At 48.2% G+C, this 21,773-nt stretch overlaps 3 protein-coding genes across 7 annotated transcripts; 1 reads left to right on the top strand and 2 right to left on the bottom strand.

Moving 5' to 3' along the window:
* Positions 1–6,569: 6,569 nt before the first annotated feature.
* On the bottom strand, positions 6,570–9,801 carry LOC123061694 (uncharacterized). Its single transcript, XM_044484900.1, has 3 exons — positions 9,380–9,801; positions 7,419–9,279; positions 6,570–6,870 (listed from the first exon to the last, which is right to left on the bottom strand). Exons 1-2 carry the CDS (start codon positions 9,527–9,529, stop codon positions 8,644–8,646), a joined length of 786 nt encoding a protein of 261 aa, XP_044340835.1. The 5' UTR covers positions 9,530–9,801; the 3' UTR covers positions 6,570–6,870; positions 7,419–8,643.
* A 223-nt stretch (positions 9,802–10,024) lies between these two features.
* LOC123061692 (violaxanthin de-epoxidase, chloroplastic) lies at positions 10,025–12,696 on the bottom strand. 2 transcript variants are annotated; one of them, XM_044484894.1, is made up of 3 exons: positions 12,337–12,696; positions 10,472–11,891; positions 10,025–10,308 (listed from the first exon to the last, which is right to left on the bottom strand). In XM_044484894.1, the coding sequence occupies exons 1-2, from the start codon at positions 12,616–12,618 to the stop codon at positions 10,593–10,595; spliced, it is 1,581 nt and encodes a 526-aa protein (XP_044340829.1). In that variant the 5' UTR covers positions 12,619–12,696; the 3' UTR covers positions 10,025–10,308; positions 10,472–10,592. The 2 variants fall into 2 exon arrangements, with proteins under 2 accessions (XP_044340829.1, XP_044340828.1); XM_044484893.1 differs by having other exon boundaries at positions 10,025–10,290; positions 12,337–12,694.
* An 85-nt stretch (positions 12,697–12,781) lies between these two features.
* Positions 12,782–15,126, top strand: LOC123061693 (MRN complex-interacting protein). 4 transcript variants are annotated; one of them, XM_044484896.1, is made up of 5 exons: positions 12,782–12,968; positions 13,063–13,366; positions 14,252–14,398; positions 14,532–14,662; positions 14,881–15,126. In XM_044484896.1, exons 1-5 carry the CDS (start codon positions 12,918–12,920, stop codon positions 15,031–15,033), a joined length of 786 nt encoding a protein of 261 aa, XP_044340831.1. In that variant the 5' UTR covers positions 12,782–12,917; the 3' UTR covers positions 15,034–15,126. The 4 variants fall into 4 exon arrangements, with proteins under 4 accessions (XP_044340831.1, XP_044340830.1, XP_044340834.1 ...); XM_044484895.1 differs by having other exon boundaries at positions 12,783–12,968; positions 14,252–14,443; XM_044484899.1 differs by lacking the exon at positions 14,881–15,126 and having other exon boundaries at positions 12,786–12,968; positions 14,532–14,872.
* Positions 15,127–21,773: the final 6,647 nt, after the last annotated feature.

The raw sequence follows: 21,773 nt of genomic DNA, 5'->3' as shown, positions 1-21,773 counted from the left end.
TAAACAAATTAATCAAGCATTTTTTCTTGCGCTCGGAATGTCTTTGGGCATAGAAGTGATCCGGTCCTTCGCATTGTTTCCAAGAGGATTCTTTTGGCCAACATGATTCTCAACTCTTGGGTGGGCAACCCCCACCTTCTTCCTCTCAAGATGCATATGGTCTCATGCCTCCATCTTATTCGTCTCTATCCTCTCGCTCTCAATTATTATCCTTTCCTATTAAATTTCCTCATCACTTTTGCACATTTAAAAAGAGCTTGCATTTCTCCTCTTCTTCTTTTCTCTTCAATTCCCAGCCTTTGTTGGAAAGGAGCTTCTTGTTGACTTCCGCGGCCGTTAGAGTTGGGTCGTGTCCATGGAGGTGTTTGTGTCTTGGATGAAGCCTCCAAGATCCCCCCCCCCCCCCCACACACACACATTAGGAGGCCAGGCTGGGGTCCCGCCCGAGGCACAGGCATGGACGAGGGTGCGGGTGTGACAGACGGAACCATCGCGGATGTGGTCATGTACACATCGGCGATCTCCTTCGTCGCAGTTGCCTTCTCAGCATTCTCACAGGCGCACTGGCAGGCACACCAGTCCTTGCGGGCAATGCTTTCCACATTCAGTTCCGATGCGGACAGGGGCCCCACGGTCTCTGTCGACCCAAAACCCATGCTGACGGGGGTAGGATGGACAGACCACGACGGTTACGAGTGGGGTGGGTGGCAGCACGGACGCGGAGTTAGGATTGAGGCGGGCTCGAACATGATGAAGGGAGGATAAGGGATGAGAGGTTGCTCGGGGAAGGGTTGATTTTGAAGGATTTAGGGCGTGTCTAGAGTGTCGGGTTTGACATGGCGGACATGTTCAAACACGTTCAAACGGTCCCACACATATGTGTTGGGTTTGAAGCTCGGTGAACAATCCGAACATTTTGGCTACATATGGGGGTGTTCTTTGATGGAACATTTTATGTTCGGACACTCTCCGGGCTGTCCACTTGGATACATGAAGGGTTTTCTCTACCTGCCGCTCTGACGGCTGGTGGCGGGTAGGAGAATCCCGATGCCTTAGTTCTAGCTAGTAGATAGGTTAGGATTTCAGACCGCGTAGAAGCGACGCTGAGGTGGATGGTGGCGCTTCATCTTTGAGTCGGTCTTCTGGACTTTGATTCTTCTCGAGTTCGTCTATCGAGATGGATTAGACAGAGTTTCGTCATAGATTCTTGCCGGCTCCTCGTGACGGCAAGGTTGGTTTTCTCGCCCTACGTTCGCGACTGCGAGATTTTATATCGGATTCTTCAGATTAATTCAAGGGCTCAATGGTGACGACTGCGGCTTCGGGACACTGGTCCTTCAAGGTGTGTGCACGAAAACTTACCGGCTGTCGTCGAGAAGGTCAAGGCGGCTCCTGTATAGGAGCGGCGACATCACTCGTCAACGGATCGTTCCGACGGCGATAGTGATCGTTCGATGGTCCAATTTTTTATGTAATTTTTTTTATGTTTGGGATGCCTTGTAATTTTACTTCTCGTAATAAATAACATACTCTGTCTTTTCCCGTTCGGTACGGTGGCACTGTAGGCATTCGAAGCCTCTACGGCTCTACGGACGACAGAGGCTGTACGCGTCGCTGTCGCGTCCCTGCCTGTGCACAGTGGCAGCGCACGGTCCGTATGTTGACATTTGCTGCTCCCACGAGACCAATTTGTGCGGTTCTTGTCATCGAGACGTCCACACGAGGCGACGTACGTACAGCCAAGTCAACGCGACTCCGTGCAATTCAGTTTTTTTTCTCGAAAGCATGCAATCCATTCTCCTGTCCTGAAGCGCTCGGCCTGATTGATCCCTCTCAGGCCTCTACTCTCTCCGGTGACATGTACGCGGGTTAGGCTAAGTTATCTTCAGATGCTACGTTGCAAAAGGCTGACATCGACCTGAATGGGACTGCTGGCAGGCACTGGCCGGGCGCCAGTCATGTGAGATCATGCGTAGTAGGGTCGATCGTGGAGGGCTCCCCGTCTTGATATCATCCCGAAATATGAACTGTACCCCCATGAAACTCTCGGAAGACATGCCCATGCGCTCCTGGGATGCATGGCGCAGCAGTACACGAACCATCTCTCGCTGACCGTGAAGTGGTGGAGCACAAAGCGGTGGAGCACGACTCCCACTAGCACTAGAGCTGTGCGTCCCTTTTTTCCTTGCCAATGCGTTCGCTTCTGCTTGTACGGTTCCGAGGCATGCATCTTGCTGTTTCCCTTGACGGAAAGTTATTATTTTCTTTCCGACGGAGGTGCATTCTGGACGGAATCGCATCACATGTGATGTCGTAGGATTACGATGAGGCTTGAACGGTCGAAAACCCAAGAGAATCTCCAGCTAGCCCGACCGGTCTCCAGTGATTAGTGTGAAGTGCTGTAGTTGGATTGGTTTTGATATACTCCCTTCGTTCCTAAATGCAAGTCTTTGGAGAGATTTTACTATAGACCACATGCGGAGTAAAATGAATGAATATATACTCTAAAATGCATCTACATACATCTGTATGTGGTTCATAGCGGAATCTCTACAAAGATTTATATTTAAGAACGGAGGAAGTACATAGAGAAGAAATTGCATGCATGCATGCATGGTTTCCGACACGTGTTACTCAGCCGGGATGTACATATACACGTACAGGTACAGAAGAGAATATACACGTACACAAGAGGTGGTGACGGAAGCACTGAGCTCACGCGGCAGGTTAGGGCATCTTGGATCATGGAGATGAAGGATGCATCGCGCGTATGGAGCCGGTTTCGTGATCCAAGAAACGAGGTGGGGTTTGATATGAGTGGCTGCCATGGCGCTTCGGACGAACGAAAGAAACACGATTCTTCCTGTGTCTGTTTTGCTCGACAGAGATGCCAGAGCTCCAGATTAGACTGTCAGTTCGTTTTCAGCGCTGAGATGGCAGGAGTGCACTGCCTGTGGATAAGGCTGGGAGCGGGATCCCGGGCTACCAAAACTAAGCCCTAGCACAGTAAACCAGCAGCAAGATCCAAACGCAGAGTCGGGTTGATACGATGCTGGCGAGAACGCATCTCATTTTCTTAGTGTACTATGTATATTAGTACTCGCACCGGCCCTTTTTAGTCTGCATATAACTTTTGTTCAAAGTCAAAGTATATTTACTTTGACCAAACTTATAAAAAATGTATCATTCACAATGACAAACTTCAGAAGATGTGATCACCTACATAATGACTTGTTGGGCCAAACTTGTTCCTCGGCTTTCAATGGTCAGGCATCAGTATCCTAGGCCTGCTTCATGTCTTTCTTTCTTTTCTTTGTAGAAGAAAACCAGGGACATTCAAATCACAGCTAATCCTATATGACGCCCATGTGCGCGTCTAGGCGCGGCTTCGTTGAAGCAGAGGCGGGATGGGCCGGTCCATTCGGCAATGAGCGCGTTGTTTTCTGATCCATTTTTTTCTTCATAATTTAGAAGCGGTTTTTCTTCAAAGTCACTAATTAAGAGGTCCCCCATGCAAAAGTCACGTTTCACCTTCGCTGGTGCTGACAAGCGGTGTATCACATGTCTGTCACTTGTCGTAAACTGAGAGCCTTTTTTTTAGATTACTCTTTTTGAAACGACTGACTGTCAAGTGGTAGCCCTTACAAAGGTGCTTCGTCTCTTAAACTGTGTGTTCAAATTTTGAACCGTTTTTACCATTAGATTGCTTGCGCCGATATCTATGAAACTAGTTTCAATGTTAATAGGTTTTGATGAAATATTTTTGAAACTAGATCCGATGTTAATAGATTTTGACGAACTCTTTTTTTCTCCAAAAAACCAAGAAAAACTGAACAAAAGAAACAAAAAACAATAGGAAAAAGGCTAAAAATCTTGAAGCATAATTGTACTTTTCACTTTCTTTTCGAAACACGGGTTGCCCTTTTCCTTTTTTGAGGAAGCACAACTGTGCTTCTTGTGGAAGCACATATGCCGCACTTCTCCCGTTTTCGGGAAGCACGTGACATGCTTTCTCGTGGGAAGTAAAGGTTGTGCTTCTCACGGATGCACAATTGTTCCTCTCGTAGAAATACATGTTATGATTTTCCTTTTCTTGGGGAAGCATAGTTGTGCTTCTCACGCAAGCACATGTTATGCTTCTCACGGGATAACGCTGCTTCCCGAGAAAACCTTTTTTTCGCCAAAACCTAGTGAAAACCAAAAAAATCGAAGAGACTACAAACCAATAAAACGCGTGCAAAAATAGGGAAAAAGCGTAATCCCGCGGGGTGCATATAACGTGTGACACCTTATAGTGCTGGTGCACGCCACGCCACGCGCTTGAGAGCTTCCGCGCCAGGAGTGTGACCGCTGTGGAGGGTCTGTTATATAGTTGCTGTCGTCTCTGTTTCAATTTTTTCATGTGCAAGTTTTTGTTTCGGTTTTTTCTTCATTTTTCCTTTCAAATGTGGTTTTCTTCTGCTTTTTTTGTTTTCTTAACATTTTCTTTTTTATAGTTTCTGCAATATGCAGAAGGTTTTTTCCAATATACATTGAACATTTGTTTTCAAATACATACTGAACTTTTTTTAGTACATGGTCCAACATTTTTCAGATACACACTAGTCATTTTTATACATTCAACATTTTTTATATTCATTGAAATATACAGACAGTTTTTGTAAATATGCTATAAATAATTTTTTAATACACACTGGACATTTTTTGAATATATGGTGGAATTTTTTATATACACTTAAGTTTTTTATAAAATGCATGTTGAATTTGTTTCTATTTTTATTTTTTTTATATGTTTTAAAATATCCATCTTTTGAAAAACATCAATCATTTCCTTAGTGTAAATCGGCTGAAAAACTAATGTGATTTTTTGTATAAAAAATCCAGTCGTCGTCTGAGTGGCCGACCCATTTTGCTCTAGCTTCAATGAAGACGTGGTTACTTGGCAAACACGGTCGCCACATAGGAGCTCTTGCAAACCGCTACCAAAAAAGAGATGACCATGAAGAAAGCATTACAATAACCATAACGACATGGAATAGTGGATAGGAAAAATCGGACCCTCATTGGCACGGCGAGAACATTGCTCAACGAGTACACAACCCCAATTTGATTTAGTACGGACGTCATCAGCACCTTGTGTCATGTCATCAACCAAGTTTATCTTCAAAAATTCCTCTAAAAAACTTCATATGAAATTATTACTGGTTTAGTCCAAATGTTTCATATCTTAGAGTCTTTGGTGACCATGCTATATTCGTGATGTGTATCACAATTCAAAATTTGTACCTAAGGTACATGAGCGATTTCTTCTCGGCCATGACTCAAACTTGCATAATTAACGGGTCTATAACTCTTACTTTGGGAAGTTATATAATGGCTCTTAGAAGGAGCACCTGCCATATGTGCTAGATGAATCTCCTCTAGATGAAGTTGTGTGATCCTCTATATTGGAGAATTTAAACCTGTCAAATCAAATGCTTCAGATTTCTCTGATGACAATGATTCTCCTCAACCGCGGCCAAGAACTCGCCAAGCTGCTGCCGAGGTTGAGAACAATGTTGATCCGGAGAATAATACTCTGCTTAAGACTAATGCTAATGAGGAAGAATATCCCGTGGGAAATGCTAATCCTCCTATGCGTCGAATTGCAAACAGAGTGGACGTTGACATGATCCTCGACTACATTCATCAACCAGGTCCAGTTGCTCGATCTCGTCCTTGATTAGCTAACTTATGTGGGCATTTCTGTGCTCCATTATTCCTTGATGTGGATGCCCCTTCAGCACCACTAGCTTGTCGTCTACCCTGGAACCGCCAGACCTCATTGTCGTCCCCCTGGAGCGGCCCAACAAAGAGAGTAAGTCGGTCGCATTGTCGAACCACGAGATGTAGTGGCCAACGGAGCCGCGTAGGCACATGCATTGTGAGAGACGAAAAGGGTGTGCGATTAGGGTTGTACCTCGCGGTGTGCGTCCGTCCCCCTGCTGCCGCCAGAGGAAGATAGGAGACCCGCTACGAAGGCGAGCCAGGAGAGTGAGGGTCGGCACGGACCAACCTTCGGCGCCTGGAGTAACACACTCGCGAGGAGGCGACATTGTCGGTTGAGCGCCCACCACGACCACTAAGATGCCGCTTCGGGGGAGGGGGGGGGCTCGTTGTCGTCCACGGCTGCCACCACGATCTCACGTAGGTTGAGCATGAACCTCTCGCTGACCTCGTCGAGATTTTGCGTGGAGGCGCGCCTAGCCGGGCATGGGAACCAAGAGGTGACGACAACGTGGTCGTCGACCGTGGTCCCAACACGGTCATCGACGGGCGAGCGACCACATCACCGGAACCCTCTCTCTCGCTCTCTGCTCTCACTCGGTGTGAACTAAATGAGAAAATGAATGGGGAAGGAGTGAGCGGAGTAGTTGAGGAATTGAGGATAGACCATGACGTTCACGCCGCGCCTCATGCGGTTTTCGTCCAAGAGCGAACTACCGGTGACAGGCCATGTGCGCTAAGATTCGTGCCCCCAAATGTCAACAGTTCCTAGGTAGTTTGCTGGGATAATGTTTCCAGGAACGTAAGCCAAATAACATTTTTCAATAAAAATTAGGTAATTGCCCGTGCGTTGCAACGGGGCATAAATATCCTATTGGTTTCACATCAATTATGTTTTGTTTAGGATCCTCATGCACATCAAATAGCATTGTCGATCTTTTTACCTTGAAATCCTCCTCCTCCTTCTTTGTCCTCCTGTAATCTTCGTCTCCCCAATCCATCCTCACCATTGTTGTTAATGGTACATCCGGCTTACAATCATCCAACTCTTCGACAATTACCAGGTATGTCGCAAATGGAAGTGCCAAGTCAACATATTGATTACTGTAAAAATACATCAGATTGACGTTCCTTAAAATTTGGCATCAAATAAAAAATGTAGAAATACTTAGCTAGTACAAATGTATATAAATGAAGAAAAAGAAACCTTTGAAAATGTGTGGTCAATGGTTTTCTTGCAGACACTCTTATATATCTAAGTTTTTCAACATAATGAAGAGTCATTGTGCATGATGCATTAGATATATCAAAATTGAAGTTGGATGGATGGATATGTAATTGATCCAGTGCTGCATAGATTGAAAATATTCGACGAAGCATGCGCTCATGGGCCTTGTTATCAGGACAGTTCACATCCATCAATTGCATGGGAAAAATATTGTAGTGAAGCCCTTTATGTTGAACCCCGCAGTTCCTAATCTAGATCTTATATGCACATCACCTTGGCACTTAATAGCGAAGCCGACGACTGAATTTCCATAGTAGAAAACAACATCATTTATTGACCTTTCTCCTTAAAAGAACATTCGAATTCAACAATAAGAACTGTTGCACCAGCCCAATCTAAGTTAATTTCTCTGGTGGAGAAGTACCTGATGTCGGGAACAGGAGTGACACCACACCCAGAGCGGCGAGACGGTGGCCCAGTAGCTATAACTCGGCGTAACCACTTTGGCGAGCAGGCCGTCCAGGGTGAGCATTTGATCAGGCAACCACTCATGTGCTGATGATTTAAGGCGGCACCCATTCATCATTCACACATCTGCATCTAACTAATTATTTTTTTGGTTGTCATGATGTACTGTAGAGTTGGTCGATCCTTGTACTGAACTGAATATTTTGTTATTCAATGGAAAGGGGTTGTCAGCCTGGTTGGAAAAAATTCAGAGAAAACAATAAGAAGAAAACATGAAACGTGAAAACAGAGTACAAAAAACTACTCTTCAGCCAACATAGCGTCGGCAGCTAAACCTGCAGCCAGGTCATCTAGTACGCCCAGCAATCATTTGCATATTTCCGTGACTCAGAGGTGAGCTAGCGTGTTTTTGTTTCTGCTGGTGTACTTAACCTGGGCATACTTAACCTGGGCATTACTGAACTTTGTGAGTTCCTTCCTGATGTCAACTATCACTGGAAACCAGGCGGAAAGGTTGCTGGCTAGACAATTTTGAACGGAGAAGAAATCAGTGGAAATCTTAACAGGCACCACATTGGCACCCACATGCATCAGCCACCAGGACTCGCCCTCGCCCTTCCCGTGCGAGACCGTGGGGGAGGAGCCGCGGAGCACGCTTCCAGCACATCACCATGGGGGCGGGGAGCACAAGTCCATATCGACGAAAGGCGAGATACGGGGAAGCAAGCGTTGGCGAGGAGCGACCGTGGAGGTCGAGCGGCAGCCCAGGAGCCAAGGACGGGTTGGGGATGGGTGACAACGCTAAAACCCTAGCGCCGCCAGTTCGAGGGCGTGAGGAGGAAGGAGTGCCTTTTTTTAGATCAGGAGGAAGGAATGGCTCGCCGGGGCTGGGCTTTGGCCTTTGGCCCATGTGCGAGCGATTAGAGGAGCGACGAGCGAAACGCAGGTTGGACGAACCTAAGAGGGGAAACGAAACGCTCCGTTTCTTTTAGATAGTAGAGATTGCATCAAGATTTTTAGACTACGAATGACAACTTGGTGAAACTTGAAGATATTTGACTTAGTATAAATCTAGAACTTTAAAGTATTTTGAAAAGAAGGCAGTAATAAGTCGCAAACTTCACATTTTAGTATTTTACTCTACGGTACTGATCCCAATTCACCAGCCAGCAGTTCATCTATCACCTGGGCCTCCCAGCCAGCATGAAGGCCTTGAACACAAGCTTCCTGGGCACCGTCGGCCGATCCCCCCACCCCTCTTCCACCTCCTTCATCACACCCTTCACCAGCGCCTCCAGGTCCACCCCTTTCTCCCTAGCCGTGGTCGCGACGGAGCCGGTCATCACGAACCCGGCCAGGTCCTCCAGCGTCATCTCCGCCTCCATGTCGACGTCGGCCGGCTCGCCCTCGCGGCCCACCCCGACGGGCTCGAACGGGAACGGCAGCTGGCGGTACCGCTCCATGGCCAGCCTCGTCCTCGGGTCCATGTACGGCCGCATGGCCGGGTACAGCGTCCCCTGCAGCTTGTCCCCGAACGGGTGGATGTCGTAGTTGTACCCCCACACGGCGAGGACGCCGCCTGGCCTCCTGAGGACGCGGTTCACCACGGCGTAGAAGAGCGGGACGTCGAACCAGTGGATCGCGGTCGCCACGATGACCAGGTCCACGGAGCCCTCGCCGCCGACCAGGGCGACGAGGTCGTCCTCCGGGAGGTCCTCCGGCGTGTGCAGGTACCGCACCTTGGGGTGCGCGATGGCGTGGCGGAGCTGGCCCTCGCTCACGTCCGTCGCGACCACGCCGTCGTAGTGCTCCGCGATCTGAGCAGAGGATTTTCGCTTTTCAGTTCAGGTGCTCGCTCGACTCAGAGAGTGCAGATCAAACAAACAGACGACGTGGCTTAAAGGGTTGGAGGCTTACGCTGACGGAGGCCTGGCCGGTGCCGCAGCCGGCGTCCCAGGCGCGGTGGTGGCCGGCGGTGAGGGAGGCGAGCATGGAGAACCACTCCTTGGGGTACCGCGGCCGCTTCTTGGCGTACGTCTCCGACGGTTTCTCATACAGCCCCGCCATTCTTGTGCGCTGCCGCTGTTATCAACTGCCGTCTGTCAAATGCCTGGAATTTATAGACTACTATCACCTTGGAGTCAAAGTCAAAGTCAAAGTCAATGTGGTCATATGATCCATATAAAAAGGTAGCCATGAATTATCCACTAGGATTCAGAATCTTAAACTGCAGCAATTTCTCTCTCAGACTTTACACTACCACGTGCTGAAAAATAATGCAGCAGACACCAGAAGTTAACGCAGCAGTGAGATGGTTTTCAACATGGAATCAGTAGGCATCCAAGGAAAGCCACAGGGGTAAATACAGGGAGTGCATCAGATCTGAATGAAACCTGTGGATTGGGGGTATAAAGCAGGTCAACCAGACGTAGGAGACTTTGCTTACTCTAGCTTGTGTGAAGAACACCATTTTTGCTTCGCCAACATAAAAGTATACACCGAACTGAACTATCTGAACATCCATAAGATGCTCCAGCAGCCATAAGTGGGAACACTTCAAGATGCTTAAATATCGCAACAACACATGTATTAACGACTTAGTTGTCTACACGATAATGGCTCGTTTATGTTCACTACAAGTTTACAGTAAGCGGCAAAAGATAACTGTACAGCAACCAGAACGGAACACCAGCAGAGAACTGGGGACAGTGGGACTGGCATAGCAGACACAGGATGAACCCTTCTGTCCTGCACTCCTGCTATGTGTGAGGATCCAGGATTTATACAAGTGATGAAGACGCCCCTTGAACATTGCATCCAACGTCGACCTGTCATGATGAGAAAAGCTGGAAATTCAAATTAGACACACAAGAGTATTATTACTGAACAATCTTTGTATTGAACTACTAGTTCTGTATCTGTAGTTGTTAAGCATTGGGCATGATGATGGCAGCAGAAAAGGTGAGGTATTATATGACAACAAGTACATACAAGAACAAGAAAATATACCTCCCAATTACAAATAAGATCCATTTGGTAATACCGGCGGTCATTCTTTACATCTTTGTAAGTAGAGGTGCACATGTACATCAGTTGGGGAAGGAATTGCCCCTTTCATGCTGTGTGAACATCATATTCTCTGCATAATGCCAGCTTCTTTTCCTGGAGCGATCTGGTAATGCAGCCGTGAACCTTCGGGGGTTCCCAAAGGCGCGCCCGTGCAGGAGCAGTTGTCAACCATATAAAGCTCCCATTTCTTGATACCACATTTCTCCAAAGCAGAGTCCAATCTTGGGTTGTCCCCGTCAGGATAAGACCCATCAGGGGTAACAAGCACTGCTCCAGTGTATGATTGTCCAGCAGCCTGAGCAGCTCCATGGTAATGGAACAGACCCCAGCCGAAATCATCCGAAACATCAACAACTGTCCAAAACTCTTTCGAAACCACACCATTATCCAGCACACTGAAATAAAATGTACCAGGGGTGCTAGCTCTTCTCACTCTGTACTTTCTACGCCTCCAAACCAGCTTTCCTTCCAGGGTTCTGACTTGAAAAATTGGCTCGTACCAAAATGAACCTTTAGCTTTCCCTCTGTAGAATAATTGGTACTGGCATGGGAATTGGTCATATGCTGGATTTTGTCCAGCTACAACTCTCCAGCTCCACTCCAAGCCGTCCAGCCAACCGACAAACAGGTCTTCTGCAACTTCATGGCTAAGCTTTAGTTCTCTGAACATTGATAGTGGGGTCACAGAGGGCTTACTAGGGATCTCAGCATTGAGCTCAAGGCAGTTGTGCTTTTGCAAAACACAGAGGGAAAAAGCCTCTAGATGTGGACTCTCGTACGATGCAATGCAGCGATAGTTACAGACCTGGTCGGTTGGAGAGCAAGAATTCAGACATTGAATGGCTTTCCTACAGTCGGGATCAAACAAACAATTCAGTATTTGAGGACCGCAGTTTGTTATCATACAACCTAGGGTAGACAGACCTTTTGCCCTAAGGTTTTTCAGCATAGCCACCGGTCTTATGTATGCATTAACCACAACAAGTAAGCAAAACCTAATGTCATCTGAGTTGTGCCTTTCCCAGGCATTGGATATCGTCTTGAGGACTTCAGTTGATTCCTCTGTTCCACTTGGTTTTCCAACATTGATTAGCTTGCCAAAGAAGTCCTGTTCTCCCGTGTATTGAACATACGTGCCACCTAGCTTGTTTACTAAGGACGGAGATGACTGAAAGCAAAGTACATTCGGTATGTTCTTGCTGTTATCCATAAGCCACTGAACAGACTCCTGGCCTGTTATTGCAACATTGACTAGCATATCACAGCGAGACAACTCTTTCTTAAGATCATCATGGTCAATCCACTTGTCAGTGAATACAAGCATTTCAAATCCTTCATCAACCCACTTCAACCTATCAGCCTAGTAAAAAACAAGATACAAGATTATAGGCAGTAAACTGATATTATGAGATTCATTATATAAATTAACATGCAGGTTTTAGCAAAGCCAGCAAGCAAAAATTGCACATTTCATGCTCACCTACAGAAATGTATCTGACCCCTGGCACTCCATATTATTCAATAATAAACAGTTGAAGCATTTTGAACCGAGATAATGATACTACTCATACGCTTAAGAATTCAAGATTAGCAATTGAGGCTAAAACAACTAGTTCAAACATTAGCAGGTGTCCAAAATGAAGCTGGGGTTCCTGTTCAGACAGTTGCGGTCATACAGATGGTACTGATTGTTTACTGTATGCAAAATCGTGAAGTATGCGCAGTAGGAAATCAGTAGAATCACTTCACATTCTGAAGTAACACTCACAAGGCCACGAAGTTATGGGTTAAGAGCGAGGCCCTACCGTATGGCGCATAACCTCGTCCCATGGCGTATCCTTGAGCGGGCTGATGCTTCCGTCGCCGACGACGACCACGATGCGGACGGCGTCCTCCGGGGACGTGGCTTGGCCGGCGACGCTGGCAATCCCGGGAGAGCAGGTGATGCCGGAGAGGCGGCGACTAGCGGAACGCTTGCGGGCAAGCACGGAAGAGGTTCTAGGGAGGCGGAACCGGGTCGGTTGGAAGATCCGAACGGCGGCGGTGGCGGTGGCGGCGGCAGCGGAGGTTGGGAGAGCGGTCGCCATGGGAGGGGACCGAGTGGAGGAAGCGGCTGCACGTCGCGGTAGAGCCTTCGAGGACCTTTTCCTCGCGAAGCCCAGAGCCCTTTCTCAGCCGTCCGATCCAAAATCAACAGTCAGTATTAATAATAAAACAGAGGGGATGACGCAAAATTTTATACCGAATGAAATGAAATAGAACGAAACATCAGCTGCCGCGCCAGAACCTCCATTAGAGCGGGAGAAACGCAAAATTTCCCCCCAATCCTCCTCCGCCTTCTTCGATTCGTTCTCCGGCCCGCTCGAGAAGAGAACCTGGGTCCGCCATGGCGACTCTCTTCCTCGCCCTACAGTGCGTGGAATGCTCCACCATGCAGGTGGGCGCCTCGACCAAGCAGTCCACCGATTTCCGCTTCTGTTTGTTCCACCATTGATCCGATCTCGTTTCTGTGTTGCCCTTCGACGACCCAGGTGAAGCAGCAGAAGAAGAGCAGCAACAAGTGGGCGTGCGCGGTGTGCAACCGGCGCCAGTCCGTGATCCGCGTGCACGCCCGCGGCTACCGCGCCGCCGACCTGCGCCGCTTCGTCCAGGACGCCAACCTCGCGCGCGGCCGCGGCGCGCCGGTGCGCGAGGCGGACTGGGACCCGCCGGCGGCCGGGGATCAGCAAGACGAGACCCCGAGGGAGAGGAAGCGGATGGATTGGTCCGAGTACCTGGACGACACCACCGGGGAGCGTCATGGCGGCCGCGGCTCTGCTGATTCCCGTGATGATGGTATGCACCGGAATCGTACTAATCCTTCTCAAGCTTGGATGCTTCGAATCTGCTAACTTACACTTTATCATTCAAGGTTTAATTTACAGAGGACTTCCTGGACTGGAATCATGTAAACCTGTAGGGCCTGCTGGGCTGTGATCTGAAATTGACATGCATTTATATGTTATTTGGAGCAATTCATACAGCATTACCTATGCCAGCACTAGAATAAACATCTCACAAGTTCCTAGTACTGTGTACCTGCATTTAAATGCTTATTGCCTGTTATTATTTCTCCGGGAACTGGAACCAGATGGTTAAGTTGCTGCATTTTGCATTCAGGATATGGCCGTACGTGGTATGCTTCTAAAAGTTGCATACATGTTTATTCATTAGCAAATTGCATTTTCCATTACCTACTGTAACATTGCTTGCACAAGACATTTTTGTTGCTTCTCTTTGCACATAACACAATGCAAGTCGACTATGTGTTGCACTTTGCACCTGCTTTTCCAATCCGACCTAATCATACATTCATACCTGTGACCGTCGTGCCTGGCTGCTGATGCAACATAAGTGGATGATGTGGGGTGATGGACAGCGTACGGCTGGCCCTGTCTGTGGTGGCAAGGGTTTGATCATGCTCTGTTTCAAAACGAAATGTTGCATATTGCAATACATGACGTGTTATATTCAAAGAAAACCAAACCCTGGTCTTTTACGCAGATTTTGTCAAATTAGATGGCGAAACTCGCAATATACTCTCTATTTATTCTCAAAATTTGTTAGCATCACATTTCTAGGCATCGAATGGCCTCATTTCCAATGCATAGCCCAATTATTTTGAAATTTGAATGGTAATGGCCTAATTGTTCTCATGCTGCAATTTACAAACATATATAGGGGTTGAAGTGACAACTGAGTTACCCCAGGAAAGACCTAAAGCTCCTTCCTTGAAGAGGCCCCCAAAAGCCCAATTGGGTGTAGCTGGAAAGAGGCCCAAGCCACCAATCAACCCCTCTCTATCCAAGATGCAGCAAATGGAACAAGGTCCAACTTCCTCAACTGTCTGCTCTGCAACTTCTACTGCTGAAGGCAACATATGAAAAATCCTGGTCACACTTTCTTACACCTGTCGTGAGCAAAATAGGAGAGTTGAAATAATCGTTATTGTTTTGTGCAGCACAAAGATCAAAGTTCAGCAAGTATTTGGACAGTAGCTTCTTTGAAGATAGAAATCAGGAGGGTTCTGGGCTCCATTGGACTGACCTTGATGAAAGTGCTCCCACTACTGAGGTAGTGGTGGATGATGAGGTACACCCTGATTTCATGTGATTGTTCTGGTCTGGGATTGCTACTCCTATATCCTATATATTTAAAATAGCAAGTTGTAAGATAAGATTAAATGTGCTGTTGGCAAAATGTTATTCTGTTTGATAGCACTATGGACTTTTGTGAATGCTTTGAGTTGGAAGAAAAGAGTACTGAAAGTAAATTAGGGTACATACTAACTTTTCTACGCAATTTAACAGTGTATCTGCTCAGCCTCTTACTACGCACCCACCTTCATCCTTGGAGTTTCAGATACATCTATGTTACTAAGATATTCTTGTCTTCAGATAAGTGTTGGATGTAGGAATAGGAATTATAACTCGGAATGTTTTGTTTCATGTATAGACAGTTAGGCACTACTGCACGAGCCCATAATGCATCAATATCTTTAGCCTTCTTCAGTTATTAATATTTGAACATATATAACATGATGGTGCTAAAACCAATGGAAACATGTTCTAAACTGCTAGTCTCTACTCTCTAGTTGACTGAGCACCAAACAAGTCAACTCCAGTTTTTTTTTTTATAACTTGCTAAGTTTATTTCTCCCAAATCTGGGTACCTTTCTAACTTTTATAATATTATAAGAATGAGGCAAACCATCATATGGTCGTCGTAGGACTGTTGGACGCGCTATAGAAATACAAACCATACAGCTACGCCCAATCGCTTCACTAAAATGGAAAAGGGAATGCCTTTACCCTTTAATCATGAGCTTTCTTTTGCATATTAGTATCATTTATAATCTCTTGAAAGTTGAAATGCATAGTCTAATTTAATTTGGCGATACCATGCTTCTCTCAGCCATGCACAAAAGTCCAGGCAAATGATTGCCTCTTTTCTGTTGGAGGGACAGAGCCATTAGTTAGCCACATTGTCATAGCACTGTTGAAGGACAAGCAATTGATTAACTCGTTCATATTTTTGTCCCAGTACCTTCATATCTGGGTTATACAGTCAATATTAATAACCTAATCTGTCTGGCTAGCAAGCGAAAGGCAAATCACTAAGAATGTCCCATTGAAATTTCCCAACCTCGCATTTTATGAATCACAAAACCGTGATCAAGTTCAGACCGTTCCGTTGTTGTGTTGTAGTGAGGGATGCCGTTCAGTTTCATTGTTTTCTCTTTCTCTCTCGTTCAAGCATCACGTTGTCAGTTTCACTGATAGATGTTGCTGCTGCTATTGATCCATCCTGAATTTGCACGAGTATAGTGCTGGAGGTAGTTCACTGGTAAGCCCGGAGCCGTGCCTGTGAGGTGTCGTGCTTTGTAGTGCACCTTAAAGCGAGCAAAGGCCGACAGCTCCGCGCGTCTTGGCACATATTCCTCTAGTGGTACCGAGCAGGAACAGCTAGGCACCGCATGATACCCAGTTACGGCAAGCAGCACGGCATCGTCTCGGCTTTCGATCATGACGTTAAGACCCTGAGAGGGGCTTCTATGTTTTTGCCCGTTGACGTTTCCTCATGCGTTTGTTTTAGTTTTATATACAGCTGCCTATCTGTTGTTTTTTTATTGATTGAAGGTGTAGGAGTACCATCCTTTTCAAGAATTGCTAGTCGTTAATGCACACCACCAACATCTCCGCATCAAATTGCCTGATGTAGATGCAAACTCATCTACAAACGCAATACATTTTGGCCCGCGTCGTAGGCTTGCCGTTTCTTTCCCTCTCCCCCACCTCAACCAAAAATCTGCTGCGACGCCATTTTTATAGAACTAGCTGGGCATTTAATCTGGCAGCTGAGTACTGCACCCTCTTCTGGTCGCTTCCGGATGTGAAGTCTTTGATACTACATTTTGATCGGCGTCACATTCTTGCGGGTGGCAGCTAATTTCACGGCGAGATATCTTGCGTGAGTTGAGCCGAAAGCTTTTGCTGAGCATAATTGAGTCTATGATGATCATGTTCTCGCCCTTTATTCCCTCCCTTCGCTTTTCTCCATCTTTTCCTTTCCCGCTTCTCTTTTATTCAAGGAAAAGTAGTTGTGATTATTTTCAACTCTGGTTAGGTCAAGTACTTAAGAAATTCATTCCGGTGGAGAGAAAACGGCCTCTGGATAATAGAAGCCGTTACGCATTACCGTACAGGCGCGAGACAGCTACCTGCCGCGGTGACACGGCGTGCTTGCTTTTCTGACGGCAGCGAGATGGCAATTGGCAAGTGCGAGTATGTCACAAAAATATTGGTTTCATTAGTACGTGATGAAAATGAGTGGGACTATACAGTCACGTGTTGCATCGATTGCGGCAAAATCGTCGTCGTAGAAATGGAAAAATAACGCACCGTGAATTGTGGGGTTGGAGTGTCTGTCTCTTATACGGCCCGATCCCATGCTAACCCTCACAGTAGATCATTATTGTGCAATTACATGCGACGCGAGACAGGTCAAATCCAACCCCCATCTGGGCATGATTCGCTGTTCACCCTGTACCGGCGGCCAGCGCGGGCGGTGGCCCAACCTGGTTCCCAGCGGCAGCAGAGAGCCGGCGGTTGGTGGTTGTTGGCTGGTCCTGGTCGATCCATCGGCATTATCGATTCGCCGGGGCAATGGTTGGATTGGTTAACCTCTCTTTCTACGTCCGGCCTGTTTGCCCGTTCCGTGCTTCCTCCACTCTGCCGTACTTGGGAACGGGACGCTGCAAAGAAGAAGGGGATAGAGATGCTTGGCTTTGGCCTTTGGGACGTCGTGTCTTTTGGCGTGGAAGGAAGTGATGGTGACTGGACATGGCACATTGCACAGCGCCACTCGTCCTGATTGAAGCGGGCCATTTTTATCGTTAACACGTCCGGAGGGCAGGAGGTGCACGCGCCACCGACCGCACGCACTGTCGTGCCGGATAGCAATTGCTGTAGATGGCCAACTGCTCCTTAGCTGCTTCCGGCCGTGCGTGCTTATGTTTAATGGCTGGCTGATCGTGGTGCCAAACCGGAGATGTGTCCGTTGCAGCGGAGCGGAGCAATGCGCCTGCCCTCTGTATCATCACCCGATCGATGCAAAGCTTAAACTAGTTCATTTCTTTCTCTCTTTTAAGTAGCACGCTTAGACGAGACACTAATAAAAGCATAGTAGGGAAGATGGAGTGGTGCAGTTAGGGCAACTCCAACGCGCGATCCCAAATGATCCGGCCACGTCCATTTGGGGATAAACGGACAGAATAGGCGGCCCAACACACGGGGCAATTGGACCAATATCCGTTTTTGACCCATTTCTGGCCTAAATTTTGGCCGCGCTTGCGTCGAAATGGACAACGCGCAGACGGGTGGGACGCGCGCCCTTGTCCTCCTCTGGACCATCCGTCGGGGACACGCCCGCCCATTTCACCTCCATTTCGCCCAAAACCCTCCCGCACCCCTCCCTTCCCTCCACCATGGCTGGCGGCGTGACGAACCCTGTTGACCCAGCCATGCCCGCATCCCCTGTTGTGAAGAAGAAGACTACTAAGAAGCCGCAGTCGGAGCTCACGCCGGTCACCAAGCTCGATGCCGAATCGGCCAAGAGGAGGAATCAGCGGACAAAGGTGGCGGAGAAGAAGGCCGTTGCCGACTACGCCGCCGAGACGGCCGCGCTGCGTGCCATGCAGCACCAGGACGACGTCGACAACAAGGAGTCCATCGTCGCCAAGGTGCACGCCTTCCTCATGTTAGGGTAGTGCCGCCCCCTACTGGCCATTCTCTTGGTCGCTGCCATGGCCGCGACCAGCACAGGATCGTCGGCCGTTCATCCTTTGCAGCACCGGTCCCAGAGCTCGTCTGTCACACCTGAGACGCCAGGGTATCGTGCACCGCCGCTGCATGGCCATGAGCAGACAAGGTTTTCCACATCGTCGGACTACAGCGTGGTTGCTCCGGCCACATCCGCGGGCGTCATCGACCTCAACGTGACGCCGAGGGATAGTGGCGCTGGCCAGCCAGCTGTCTAGCAGGGTGCAGAGGAAGCAGCCCCGGTCGATCCCTTCGGCCAACATGGCCGGCCCCCGCAGGCTGTTTGACGAAATGCCACTGCCGACACCGACAGTCGACGACCCTGACTTCGAGGGTCGTGGTGAGGCCTTCCACGTCGACGGCCAAGGCCAAGCTTTCGATCCCGAAGAAACCCAAAGCCAGGACGACCGCAACCACTATGGTGACACCTAATTCGCCGTCCATGATGAAGATGAGGACGACCATGGAAACTCATGGCATGAAGGTGATGACTTGTATTGTGAAGATGAGGAGGAAGAGGTCGACATTGCGGAGGAGCCCTTCTTCATCGATGAGCTCACCCAAAGGGCCAAAACACAAAAGAAGAGGGAGAGCATTCACACGGAATCATACACCCAAGAGGAGGACACTTTGATTTGCGAGAGTTGGATGGAGATTGACCAAGATCCAATGAAAGGTGCCAAGCAAAAAGGATTCGTCTTTTGGTCAAGAGTTCATGGAGACCTATCATGAGCGAAGGAAGTTTGCCCCCTACCAATTTGCGAGCACCCGCGACATCAACTCAATTCAAAAGAGATGGGGGTTCATTCAACAAGAGTGCAACAAGTATTGTGACTCGCTTGAGAGCGTCAAAGCCCGTTGAAAGATCGTGGATGTTGCCTAGAGGGGGTGAATAGACGCTTTAAAATAATTATGGTTTAGGCTTGAACAAAAGCGGAATAAAACTAGCGTTTAGTTGTTAAGCATAAAACCTAAAACAATAGGCTCACCTATGTGCACCAACAACTTATGCTAAGCAAGATAAACAACTAAGTGATAGCAAGATATATCATGAAACACTATGGCTATCATAAAGTAAAGTGCATAAGTAAAGGGCTCGGGTAAGAGATAACCGAGGCACGTGGAGACGATGATGTATCCCCAAGTTCACACCCTTGAGGATGCTAATCTTCGTTTGGAGCGGTGTGGAGGCACAATGCTCCCCAAAAAGCCAATAGGGTCACCGTAATCTCCTCACACCCTCACAATGCAAGATGTTGTGACTCCACTAAGGGACCCTTGAGGGTTGTCACCAAACCCGTACAAAAGGCAACCCGTGGGGGCGGTCACCGGTACCCCTACACTTTGGCAACCCTTGGGGCAGTCACCGGAACCCGTACAGATTGTTTGGGGCAATCTCCACAACCTAATTGGAGACCCTGACGTTTGCACGAAGCTTTACACTACAATGATTGAGCTCCGTAGCACCACCAACCGTCAAGAACGCCCAAGCACCCAAGAGGAACAAGCTCTACGATACCAAACACCCAAGAGTAAAAAACTGCTCAAACTTCACATCCCAGTATCACCGTGAAGAACTCAAACCTATGCACCAAACGCAATGGCAAGGGCACATAGATAGCCCAAGTACTTCTCTCCCGGATCCCATCACAACAACTAATGTTGTGGAGGAAAATGAGAGGAAGAACGAAGAAGAGAACACAAAGAACTCCAAGATCATCCAAGAGGTTTCCCCTCACATAAAGGAGAAAGTGGTTGGTGGAAACGTAGATCTAGATCTCCTCTCTCTTTTTCCTCAAGAATTAGCAAGAATCATTGGAGGGATTGAGAGATAGCAATCTCGAAGAAGGTCAACAATGGGGAAAGAACACGAGCTAAAAGGATGATATCCATTGAGGAAGAAGACCCCATTTTATAGGACCTCTCGAATCCAACCGTTATGTGTAGGGGAACGTAGCATAAATTCAAAATTCCTACGTGTCACCAAGATCTATCTATGGAGTCATCTAGCAACGAGGGAGGAGTGGATCTACATACCCTTGTAGATCGCACGCGGAAGCGTTCAAGAGAACGGGGTTGATGGAGTCTTACTCGTCGTGATCCAAATCATCGATGATCCTAGCGCCGAACGGACGGCACCTCCGCGTTCAACACACGTACGGAGCAGCGACGTCTCCTCCTTCTTGATCCAGCAAGGGGGGAGGAGAGGTTGATGGAGATCCAGCAGCACGACGGCGTGGTGGTAGAAGTAGCAGGATTCCAACAGGGCTTCGCCAAGCGCTGCGGGAGGAGGGAGATGTGTCATGGGAGGGAGAGGGAGGCGCCAGGGCTTAGGTATGGTTGCCCTCCCTCCCCCCCACTATATATAGGGCCAAGGGAGAGGGGAAGGGCGCAGCCTTGCCCCTTCCTCCAAGGAAGGGTGCGGCCAAGGGGGGGAGGAGTCCATCCTCCCCAAGGCACCTCGGAGGTGCCTTCCCCCTTTAGGACTCTCCCCTCCTCTTGTCCCTTTGGCGCATGGGCCTCTAAGGGCTGGTGCCCTTGGCCCATGTAGGCCAAGGCGCACCCCCTACAGCCCATGTGGCCCCCGGGGCAGGTGGCCCCACCCGGTGGACCCCCAGGACCCTTCCGGTGGTCCCGGTACAATATCGATGACCCCGAAACTTGTCCCGATGCCCGAAATAGCACTTCCTATATATAATTCTTTACCTCCGGACCATTCCGGAACTCCTCGTGACGTCCGGAATCTCATCCGGGACTCCGAACAACTTTCGGGTTACCGCATACTAATATCTCTATAACCCTAGCGTCACCGAACCTTAAGTGTGTAGACCCTACGGGTTTGGGAGACATGCAGACATGACCGAGATGACTCTCCGGTCAATAACCAACAGCGGGATCTGGATACCCATGTTGGCTCCCACATGTTCCACGATGATCTCATCGGATGAACCACGATGTCAAGGACTTAATCAATCCCGTATACAATTCCCTTTGTCTAGCGGTACGATACTTGCCCGAGATTCGATCGTCGGTATCCCGATACCTTGTTCAATCTCGTTACCGGCAAGTCTCTTTACTCGTTTCATAACACATCATCCCGTGATCAACTCCTTGATCACATTGTGCACATTATGATGATGTCCTACCGAGTGGGCCCAGAGATACCTCTCCGTCACACGGAGTGACAAATCCCAGTCTCGATTCGTGCCAACCCAACAAACACTTTCGGAGATACATGTAGTGTACCTTTATAGCCACCCAGTTACGTTGTGACGTTTGGCACACCCAAAGCATTCCTACGGTATCCGGGAGTTGCACAATCTCATGGTCCAAGGAAATGATACTTGACATTAGAAAAGCTTTAGCATATGAACTACACGATC

The sequence above is a fragment of the Triticum aestivum genome, chromosome 3A (assembly GCF_018294505.1).
Source record: "Triticum aestivum cultivar Chinese Spring chromosome 3A, IWGSC CS RefSeq v2.1, whole genome shotgun sequence".
In the NCBI taxonomy this organism is placed as follows: domain Eukaryota; kingdom Viridiplantae; phylum Streptophyta; class Magnoliopsida; order Poales; family Poaceae; genus Triticum; species Triticum aestivum.
This window is presented reverse-complemented; position numbering and strand designations above follow the sequence as displayed.